Source organism: Anarhichas minor, unplaced genomic scaffold (genome assembly GCF_050575085.1).
Source record: "Anarhichas minor isolate MPS153535 unplaced genomic scaffold, ASM5057508v1 ptg000063l, whole genome shotgun sequence".
NCBI classification, from domain to species: Eukaryota; Metazoa; Chordata; class Actinopteri; order Perciformes; family Anarhichadidae; genus Anarhichas; species Anarhichas minor.
The window spans coordinates 118,749-130,361 of NW_027466509.1; the positions used below are offsets into that span (position 1 = coordinate 118,749).

General features: G+C 42.8%; 1 protein-coding gene across 7 annotated transcripts; it reads left to right on the forward strand.

Annotated features, from left to right (window-relative positions):
- The first annotated feature begins 680 nt into the window (after nucleotides 1–680).
- abcb9 (ATP-binding cassette, sub-family B (MDR/TAP), member 9) lies at nucleotides 681–11,231 on the forward strand. 7 transcript variants are annotated; one of them, XM_076078129.1, is made up of 13 exons: nucleotides 681–1,189; nucleotides 1,394–1,461; nucleotides 1,657–2,339; nucleotides 3,064–3,178; nucleotides 4,111–4,241; nucleotides 4,374–4,579; nucleotides 4,668–4,865; nucleotides 4,988–5,116; nucleotides 5,206–5,394; nucleotides 7,759–7,932; nucleotides 8,164–8,323; nucleotides 9,060–9,196; nucleotides 9,278–11,231. In XM_076078129.1, the coding sequence occupies exons 3-13, from the start codon at nucleotides 1,658–1,660 to the stop codon at nucleotides 9,593–9,595; spliced, it is 2,439 nt and encodes an 812-aa protein (XP_075934244.1). In that variant the 5' UTR covers nucleotides 681–1,189; nucleotides 1,394–1,461; nucleotide 1,657; the 3' UTR covers nucleotides 9,596–11,231. The 7 variants fall into 7 exon arrangements, with proteins under 7 accessions (XP_075934244.1, XP_075934243.1, XP_075934241.1 ...); XM_076078128.1 differs by having other exon boundaries at nucleotides 681–1,159; XM_076078126.1 differs by having other exon boundaries at nucleotides 681–918; nucleotides 1,029–1,461.
- The last annotated feature ends 382 nt before the right edge of the window (nucleotides 11,232–11,613 follow it).

Consider the following 11,613-nt stretch of genomic DNA (forward strand, 5'->3'; position numbering starts at 1 on the left):
TTAATTATTCAAACCGAAGATTCGTCTGTACAGTTTTATATATTCAGCCAATTTAAAGCTACCGCAAATACTACCAAGGAAATGTGGATTTCAAAGTAAGGGAATGGCGTGTGGTTTCACTTCCATTAGTTGCGATTAAGGATCAGAGTATTTGGATTTAGTACTACTTAGACTACATGCACAAATACTACGAACTTCTTTCACTGTGTACCTCTGGAATTAGCCAATGTCAAAGTTCCTTTTGGAGAATATAAATAAACCTTTTCATAAAAACTTTGACAAGGGATAAAAAAAACATTTTTTACATAAGTGATTTATTAACCTTACATTTTTGGACTAAGTACTTGTTAGACCACTTGCACAAATACTATTATCTGCTTTTACCTGTAGTTTCTGAGAAATCCAATCTCACATTTAATCAATTAGTATTAATGCTATGAATCTCCATTGCTCCTACAGGAACTTAAAGTACTATTTTTAGTACCCTGTTATGAGTTTATAGTGACAAACTATCATTTGGACACCAATATCATAACAGTATTACATTTGTTGTATTTAACTGGAGTTTAACGGAACCTCACTTTCCTCTCCTATTGCGGAAATTTTAACATAATTTGTGCTCTTGAACACTCACTAACATATCTGGTGGGAGGGGCTACACACGTTTACTTCCGCAACAACTGAGGTCAGAGAGGTAAAACACAAAAGATGTTTCCTCCTGCCTCGTTTTACATGCACTTAAACCTCGTTGGAGTGCGTCTCTTAATTTATGGGACTTGTATGAATGTGCCCGGGAACACTTTACACAGATTACAATAAAAAATTTGCGGAGCGGATGCGGAATTCCAAATTATAGGATAAGTGTGAAACGTCAAGTCCAGTTTTAAACACATCGGGACGCTGGCTGAAAATGTGAGAGTATGAACTCTTTTTTTACTGTCACTGAATTCCCTGATTCCACGAGCAACTTTGTATTTACATCTAATGCGGATATATTTGTAATGTACTTCTATGCTGCCTCTGCACAGACACACGTGGCTGTCAGCGCTGCCAAGTCGTAAACCTCTTGTAGCAGAGACGATCTTTGATACCGGTGTCCACTTCTTGACTCCAATGTCGGCTCCCTCTCTGTCAAACCTAACTTGACGCAGTTTTACAGGTGGATGCCGTCTCTTAGGGGGAACCCCGTGTACGTTGCTGTGTATCTGTAGTGAATAGAGAAAGACTATATTGATTTTATGTTCACGTGAACACCTGGCTGGACAGTAAGGGCTTTAAGAACGTTTGTAACGTTACTTACGTAGCTAGGTAGCTAATGATGTAAGCTAGTGCAACATTTACTGGACAATCATTGACAGCTCAGTGACGTCTCACGTTTAACTTCTTATTGTAGGACTACCTCGTATTTTGCCCCCCTTTAAAGAGCCAGTCAAGACCGGAAGTGCACCCTTCAGAATAAAAGTAAGTGTAAATTAATAATCAAAATATTACTATTTGGTTTTGTCATTTCAGCTTCTTCCGTGGGATTTTACAATAAATTATTTCGGGCAGTGTTTTTCATTGTGTCCACTTGAAGTGGAGTTGTTATTACCTGGACTAGTTGAACACCTGTAGTGCTTGTGATAACTTTGTGTGTAACTCTGTCCTGATTATCAGCATGGGCGTCAAAGTAGCTGTGAGCTGCACCGTGTTGTACGTCCTACTGGACGTGATTGTCACCACGGTCCTGTACACACACGGATCACACTTGGGCGTGTTCAAAAAGGAGGTCCTGAATTTACACATTCTCCAGTCGGCATTGGACCTCTGGGGGACTGTGCTGCTCAGAGCCTCCCTCCTGCTGGGAGCCTCCATAGGGGTCTCGTGGAATAGACGGGACGGCCCGCAGAGGGTCGCCAAACTCTCCACCCCCGTCGTCTTCATCTCCCTGATCCTCATCACCTACGCCCTGACTAAGTTGCTGATGCTGACTGAGCTGGAGCCTCTCACCCACCAGCCCTGGTCCCTGAGCCTGATATGTTGGACTTGCGCCTCCTCTCTGTGTGTCGTGCTGCTCTGGAGACTGCTGGGGAAGGAGTCCCAGTTTAGTCCCAACGGTGGCAGCAGCAGCGGTAGGGGAGGACGGGGCTGTAAGGACACTGAAAGGCTGCTGGGGGCAGCTGGTGAGGAGGAGCAGGAGGTTGGCTGTGAGAGGAAGATGAAGAAGGAGGAAGAGGAGAAGGGGACAAGCCAGGAGAAGATCGGCTCTGGGGCGACACTCGGACGTCTGCTGACCTACTGCAGGAAGGATGGTAGGCTGCTGTCTGTAGCCGTCCTCTTCCTCCTCATCTCTGCCGTGTGTGAGTGTCCTCGACGTAGGAGCATTAACCCGTCCGATCTCAGGATGTGCAATAGCTCAACAGCGGAGTACTGAGCCCACACGTAATGACAGTTACTCATTCCAGATTACACAACACTTAGCTCCTGCTCTCATCAGGAGTTCAATGTCAAAATTAAAGCATTCAACTGCTTTTATTTTCCCTCCTTATTTCGGTGCTCCATAAAATGTCACCTCGCCCTCAATGCGACTCCCTAACAGAGTAAATTATGAGCCTTTTAACAATATCTGCAACTTACTTTCATTACTTTTTAACGTTTATTATTCTTAGTCTGCGTTATTTTATCAATTAATCATTTGGATAAAGAAAAATAGAATAAATGTCAATGTAAGGGACATTCTCCTAGATCCCAAGGGGGCTTTTTTTCAGAATTAGTTTTTTTTCTTTTCAAGATATATATATATATATATATATATATATATATATATCACATAAAACGACCAAAAAAACAAAATTCATTTTTTTGTCAATTAAGTAATTGATTAAGTGACTTGTTGTTTCAGCCTAATTGTATTGAACATCAGAGGTTATGATTGTCTAAGTTGTCCTGAAGCATCTTAATAATTGATGACCCGTAGGAAAGCTCATTCCACGTACGAATAGTCAGTTCCACAAAGACCCCAAAACACCTGTGTGTGGACGGCCCTTCCATTACATTTGGGCCCCTCTCTCTTTGAACCTGCAGGTGAGGCCTTCATACCTTACTACTATGGGGAAGCAATAGACGGCATCGTGGTTCACCAGAGCATGGAGTACTTAGCTAAGCCTGTGATCATACTGGCAATGCTGGCCTTAGCCAGGTGAGTATCCGAAGGTTGTTTAAGAAATCAAATATTGATATCATGTTAGTAACTCACATTTGATAATATTGTGCCCATAATCGGCGCTTTTTCTCTTAAAGGCCCAGTGTGCAGCATTTCGGGGGGGAATTTGTTGACAGAAATATAATAATATAATGATGTTTACTTTGGTGATTAATTGCCGGGAAATAATAATCATTGTGTTTTTGTTACCTTTTAGAATGAGCCATTTATGACTACATAGGGAGCGAGTCCTCTTCGCAGAGTCCTCCATGTTGCACCACCGTGTCCTACGGAAGCCCAGAACAGACAAAACAAATGCGTTTTTTGTGTCGGCCACCGTAGTTCTCCAATGCGCTTGGCACACGAGAGAAGTTTCAGTTTGGTTGCAATCTGCAACCTCGCCACTAGATGGTGCCAAATCTGACACACTGGCCCTTTAAATCATTTTATACATACAGTTACAGACTTTCTCCACCTCCCTGCACTTTTATTTTTAATCGAATTAATTTGACTGATAGCTTTATAATATTTTTATTTTGCACATTTTCTATAGATATCGCAATAATCGTGTAGTGAAAACCTGATATCGGAACATCCCGACTTTTGATGTTGAGCATTGTGTGCATTTTCAAACTAAAACAAGTTGCCTGAGAGAGACACTTACAGATCAACAAAAGGTGACACGGGTATTTGTTTACACCAAAGTATCGCAAACTAGGATTCTACTGTTTTCTTTATCGTAACAGAATTTATAATTGCTTTGGCATTTTGACATCGTTGGGTAGCACACAGAGGAGGGGGGGTCAGGAAGGAGAGCGTGATGATATATAATGACATGTGGCTAAGCCGCTCCACTAGATTGATAGCCGCGACGTCCCTTATGCCAAACCAGACTGCAATGCCTTACGACACCTTCACCCTCTCCTCAGTTCTCTCGCGATGGGGGTACGCGGAGGAGTCTTCACCCTGATGTTCGGCAAGTTAAACCTCCGGCTCAGGAACCATCTCTTTAGAACTCTGATGAGGCAGGAAATTGCCTTTTTCGATGAAAACCATACAGGTGATATAGGAACACTATACATCCACCCCTCCTGTATTATTGATTTCTCCCCCTGTATGCCGCAGGGGGCGGGGCTTCTCCGACAAAAGGGATGCTCTTTTAATGTTGTTACCTGCCCGCATCACCCTGCAGGTGACATAATTTCACGCCTGTCGGCCGACACCACCCAAGTGAGCGACCTCATCTCCGTGAATATCAACATCTTCCTGCGGAGCGTGGTCAAGGGCGCCGGCTTCTCTATCTTCATGTTCGGGATTTCCTGGAAGCTCACGCTGGTGGCCGTCATGGGCTTCCCTTTCCTCAGCCTCGTCTCCAAATTGTATGGCGATTACTATAAGGTGAAGGAGATTTTTTTACGTCTGCGTTTCATTGGCAGATAAAATCAAATTCAAAGTTCTATTTGTGACTTCTTTTTTTTTTTTTCAGAAATTGACAAAAGAGGTGCAAACGGTCCTCGCGGAGGCCAATAAGGTGGCGGAGGAGACCATATCGGCCATGAGGACGGTGCGGAGCTTCGCCAACGAGGGCGAGGAGGCCGACTCCTACTACGGCAAGCTGTTGGTCATGTTCCAGCTCAACAAAAAACAAGCCCTGGCCTACGCTGGCTACATGTGGTCCAGTTCGGTAGGTATCGGCGGTCGGCCCCTTTGGACGAAGACGTAGAGCTCCAAATCTGTACAAATACTAGTGATTCATTCATACCTGCGTGTCACAGTGTGGGCTTGTGTTTTTTTTTTTTTTTTCAGATCTCTGAGCTTGCTTTAGAGGTTGCTATCCTCTACTACGGCGGCCATCTTGTAGTAACCGGTCAGATGAGTGGCGGTGCCTTGATATCTTTTTTCATATACATGCTCGAACTGGGGGAATGTCTGGAGGTATTTCATCCGTTTTATTCATTTCTTTCACGCGTGTCTGAAGCCACAAATCCCCTCTAACTGACGGTGTGTGCGGTTTCATCTTCCAGAGCATTGCATCGGTGTACACGGGCCTCATGCAGGGAGTTGGGGCTGCCGAGAAAGTTTTCGAGTACCTGGACAGGAAACCCGAACACCTGGCAGAGGGCACAGAGGCTCCAGACACGTGCGCCGGTGTGGTTGAATTTAAAGACATCACGTTTGCCTACCCGACGCGTCCCGACATTGATATTCTCAAGGTGCGTTCCGAGGGATCGTGCGCCGCCGTGCGTTGATAAACTCTGTATAACTCTTCACACTGTTCAAAACCGATCGGTTTGGCTCCAGGCGGGGTCAAGTGTTTCTAATTCACTCAGATCAGTATTAGACGATACCAGGGTTAGACTGTTATGTCGCATGTGTTTGCACAAATGAGTGCGAGCCATTTATTTCAAATCTGCATTAAAGGGACAGTCCACCCCAAATTAATCAAAAATACACATTTGTTCTCTTACCTTTAGTGCTATTTATCAATTTAGATAGTTTTGTTGTAAGTTGCCTAGCTCTGGAGATATCGGCTTCTCTCCAATATATTGGGATTATAAGGCACTTGGTTTGTGGGGCTCAAAGCGACAAAAAAATATATTTTAAAAACTCAACAGCAACGATTCGTTCCAGAAATCATCACCTGGTTACTCAAGATAATCATCAGACCTTGTTGCGAGCAGGCACACTGGCGTTTCATTTAAGCGCTGCCTCCCGGTCCAGCCTCATTCACGTGAACGGAGGAAGGAGAATAACTTGGCAATTGGTGCATTTTACAACTTTTAGGACCTAATGATTCTGATTCGTATTGGGAAGTAAAATTTACCTTCAAAAATATCGTCCCAATGGAATCATGTGACCCGGCAGTTTTAATTCCACCGTTTGGCTTTTTTTTTCATGAAAATTGCTTCAAAGTCCAGCTTGGTGGACATAATAGGTGTCCTCCTTGGCTTGACGTTAGCTTGTTCAGTGGTGTGTCCATAACTAGACGACTCACACTTAAACAATCTAGATTAATAAATAGCACTACAGGTGTGAGGAAAAATATGTATTTTTGATTCTGTCCCTTTTTTAAGTATTTTTTATCTTAAAGCTACTATACAAGGTTTTGTACCATGTCAGGGATGCAGTTGTGGAGGAATCATCATTTTTTAAATTGTATTACTATATTTGAATAATATATGTGGTAACATTTAAATTTGAAGATAATAAAATCACTCTATATGCAAACAATGTCAGCAATCGATTACACCAAAAATATCAGTTGTCCTATTGCAGGGGTCTTCAACTAAAATTCCAAAAGGTCCAGATTGAGAAAATCTCTTTGGGCAAAGGTCCGAAACATTACAATAATATCTAACTCGTGCTATTTAGTGCCATATATATATATATATATATATATATATATATATATATATATATATATATATATATATATATATATTCAAGAAGTCTATTAGTAGTAACAAAGAAAGTACACATCAATTATATTTTAACAAATTATTATTCTCAGTTTTCAAATTTAACTGGATGGATTATAAATAATACATAGAAATACATAAATGTTCTTCTCTTTTCAAGTACAATAATGTCTGATTAAAGAATAACTGACATAACAGAAAGCTTTTCAAGAATGTGCATCTTAATAAAAGATGAATTAAAAAGTAATTCATTTTAGAAAAATTCATTTCACTGAATTGTCTGCAGCTTTAAATTCACTTCATTCAGGCGTGAAGTGATGTCAATAAAAAGCCACAATATTATATTTTTGTCATTTAAAAAGAGAAATCAGTGAGCAGGACTTTATCTGTGGTTATATTCTCTATGTTAACATCATCGTTGGTCAGTGAATTACTGTGTTAGGATTCTGGTCATTTTGGGCTCTCAGGTTTATTTTCTGTGTCTTCATTTAGATGTGAGAGGATACGTTTGTTCAAAAGAGTTGTGCTTTGCCTCGTAGTGCGCTTCATTTACTGCTTTTATCAATAGTTACGGTTTCTGAACATATGAGACATGCTGGTTTTAACTGCCTGTGGGAAGAATTAACATATAAGATTCTGTTCATTCTTGCTTATAAATGCTGTTCTCTCTGAACTCGTTTCTCTTTTTGGAGAACGTCATGTGAGATAACTTCTCTGATTAGCACAATTCTCCTGCTCTTGTTTCTATTTCCTCGTCTCTCCCCGTGTGTCACGGTGTGTGTAAACCGCTCTCGAGTCAGGAAACTTGTCAGAATATCCATATTTGATTGGCTGAGCTGCATCACGTGATGTGATTCACAACGCATTGGTCGGTGTGTCCTGCACTGCTGAACAAGTACCGTAAAGGCTAAATAAGATGCGCCGGTTAAAGTACAAATTCGCTGCCTAATATGTATGATTCCGAACTATCGATTTTAGGTCCTGGGTCCGGATGCAACTGCGTCTGGGTCCGGATCCGGACCGCGGTCCGCCAGTTGGGGACCCCTGTCCTATAGCCTTGAATCGAGCACCACACCCACCCCACTTCCTTTCTTTTGTTTTTTTGATACTGCTTATCAACTTTCTCAAGTTTACTTCCTGAATGGATGTGTTTTGCAGGGGGTGTCCTTCACGCTGAGGCCCGGGGAGGTCACCGCCCTCGTGGGACCTTCAGGCAGCGGGAAGAGCTCCTGTGTGAGTCTGCTGGAAAACTTCTACCTTCCCCAGAAGGGCCAGGTGCTGCTAGACGGAAAGCCCGTTCACGCCTTGCGCCACGACTACCTCCATTCCAAGGTCAGTCTATAGCAGTGTGATTGATACATGTCCCTGTTAATGATGAGACGTATTGTCATCAGATCAAACGAATAAAAAGACCACGACTAATAATGCGTTAGTCTGTCCCTCAGTACTTTGCAACTTAGCTTATTGTAAGTCAGGGTTTTCTAGGGATTTCAAACTTTAGTCGGGAGCTATTTTAAGTGTCTTTCACACATAAACCATCTGTTTGTTTCTGTGTTTCTGCAGGTAGGCCTTGTGGGCCAAGAACCTGTGCTGTTTGCCCGGACGGTGGAGGAGAACATCACCTACGGCCTGACTGACATCCCCATGGAGGATGTGGTGCAGGCTGCCACCAAGGCTAATGCTCACGATTTTATCAAGGCCCTGCCTACAGGCTACGAGACAGGTCATCATTACAGGAGACAATCGGCAGTATTGTTGATAAAGAGGGGCTGATTCATATTTTTCCTCAACAAAAAAGACTAGAAACGTGTCGCCCGCTAAACCATTGTTTTCCTACGGTATGGAGCACCTAGTGTGCGCTGCGCTCTTCCTTCGTGCAACACCTTTTTCTGGGGTTTTTGAGACGCGTATAAAAGTTTAAATATTCTCAACTTTTCAGCACCGCTCGTCAATGTCACAAATGACCGAGGCAGCCAATCAAATTAAGCAACTTTACTACTTCTCGACTGACTTCCTGTTTTGATGGCGGTAGATGTGGTTGGAACAGAAATTTATATCAACGATGGTTAACAACTACTGCTGGATATAGTAAGCTTTAAAAGTACATTTTAGTGACGTTCTTTCCAGAGACCCCCTCAAAATGTTGCTGTTGATGCTTTTCAGGGGTCTCAAGCGTCGAGAAGGGCCCGAATCTCGCACACTGCTGGCAATACTTACCCGAGTCAAATACTATTTTAGGGTTAGAATTTAAACTATCGCCCTCACAATAGCCTCCCTACACTGGTCTCGTTCACCTTTAGGCTCAGCGGGATCTTGTCCCCAATAACATCTCAAATATTACTTAGTATTGAAAAGCACTATGGGTACCTACGTACATGTTATTGTTTTATTAACAAAAAGGAAGTGCCTAGTAAAGATGAAGTCATGCAGCTGAGTTATCGCTCCATGTCGTTCCCCAGATGTTGGTGAGAAAGGCACCCAGTTGTCCGGGGGGCAGAAACAACGGGTGGCCATCGCGAGAGCTCTCATCCGCAACCCTCGAGTTCTCATCCTGGACGAGGCGACCAGCGCCTTGGATGCGGAGAGCGAACACATCGTAAGTAAAAAGGCTGCGCTGGTGAACTTTGAGCTGTCTCAGGGACCACTTTGTTTGACCGCCGGCGTCTCTCTGCCGCAGGTCCAGACGGCTCTGAACGACATCATGCGGGAGCACACGGTGCTGGTGATCGCCCACCGGCTCAGCACGGTGGAGAGGGCGGACAACATCGTCGTGATCGACAGGGGCCGTGTGGCCGAGCAGGGGTCTCACGCTCAGCTGATGGCCGGCAGGGGGCTCTACTGCAAGCTGGTGCAGAGGCAGGTTCTGGGCATCGAGACGGGGGAGGAGGTCCTCAACCCGGCCGAAGGAGTCAACCGGAAGTCTGGCGGCGGACGGCAGCGGAGGAGACAAAGCAGCAGCAGCAGCAGCGAGCCAGAGTGCATTGTGCACTACTGAGATTGAACTGCAGTGTGTGGGAATGGACTGCTGGATGTTTTTGAGGGTTTAATAGAATTATTTTGTTTTGGATACTCCGGGATTTATGTGTATGAATTCCATATGTACAGTGGATCCTCAGACTAAATTTACACTACAGAACACTCAAAACACTCCTGAAAAATACAAAAAATATATTTGAATGTATGATGACACATCACAGAGGGTTGGTATTACCACTGGAAATGAATGAATGTCCACTATCACTAACTGATACATCAGCTTCAATGATAGGCAAAATGTTGCAGTTAATGTACTGTAGTACTGGTTGTGTTAATTCTTTTGAATCGTCATTACAATCCAGACAGATAAATTATTGTTTTACTTACGTCTTCCTCAGGATTCTTTTTGCTTTTATAAGGATTTCACAGTGGCACGTGTGGAAATGTGTTGTTCAATTGCATCATTGGTAATTCAACAAGTGCTGTAATGACTACAAAGAAAAGACGGGTGCCTTTGTCTGTTGAATAGAATTCACTACAGAGATATATGATTGTCTGTCATGGGGATAAATCAATGACCAGAGATAAATAATGAAATTGTATAAATCACTAAATATAAACTATATGTAAATAAACGGCATGTTGGCCTTTATAGAAACAAACATAAATTAAAGCTGCAAGCAGCGATGTACGGGCCCTCGCATCCTCCCGCACGTCGGGGGTACTGGTGGGACGCCGGCAGATGCGGCCATAAATATCTGCGACCATCAGACAGCGCGCCCAAAAGTTAGACGTATTTTTAATGCTTGGAGTATGTGATGTTGGAAATCATGTAGTGCACATATTCCAATAGTTCCTGTATCCACTATGTGGTGCTAGAGAACATGTGCAAACATGCATTATGTTGCTCTATATCAAGTGCAGACCACATCATGTAAATGTCATATAAATCGCATGCCGTTTGTCACATATCGCTGACTTCCTGTTGCCAGTAGGTGGCGCTATGACGATGAGTGAAAATTGGCTCGTAGACATCCTCAGGCCTTGACTGTTATCAAGTATGGCAAGTTTGGGACAGATTTGGGCAAGTCCAGTGGAGTTACATCAGCTTGTTGTGGCGAATCACATAAAATGGCCGCTACACCATTCCATCAAACATAAAGCTTTGAGTAACTTTTAATAGCAAAGGTCTTTAGATTGTAATGACCAAATTTGAAAGGGAGTCTCGAGGAGGAGTTTGTTAACCCGTTGGGCCCTCGCCCTATTTTTAGGCCTCTGCTCGAAAATTGCATACCCATACTAAAAAGACTGTAAATCTGTAACTACAAGGTCTATTTTAATAGTTGTTATGTTATAATAAAGGTAACACTTGTGAGATTTGTTCAGATGTGGAAATATTGTGTATATGTTACAGGTTAATAGTAAATGAAGATGGCACACAGTACTGTATAGCGACTAGAAGTCAAGGGAAAATTCACACAAAAATCAAAATGGCCAACTTCCTGTTAGTTTTTTAGCATGGTTCCAAGAGACATGTCTTTAGATCATCTTGACCAAATTTGAAGTCGATCGCATAAATTCTGTGGGAGGAATTTGTTAAAGTACAACTCCTGAAAACAATGAAAAATGAATAAAAATGGTTGTATTACTGTATTGCCCCCTAGTTGTTGTATGGAATGGAAATTTGAGGGTATGTTACAGAACACAATGTGGACATATGCTGCAGATTTCGTGATGATAGGCCACATGGTTTTGAAGTTATATATATTGCTGTAGAAGGCCACGGCCATTGGTTCATATATTCTTAGTGCAATGAGATATCAACAAGCTTTTTGTAACTTTTGATGATATAGATCCAATAATGATCCACAGCAAATTTGGTACCAATCACACCCAGCGTGTAGGAGGAGGTGGCAAAAATGTGTATATGTAGAGTAGGCGGAGCTGGACATGTGTGTCAAATTTCAAGTAAATCGGACATACTACTGGGTGAGAGGCGCCGCCGGTCAAACTTATAGGGGGCGCTAGCGAGCAATT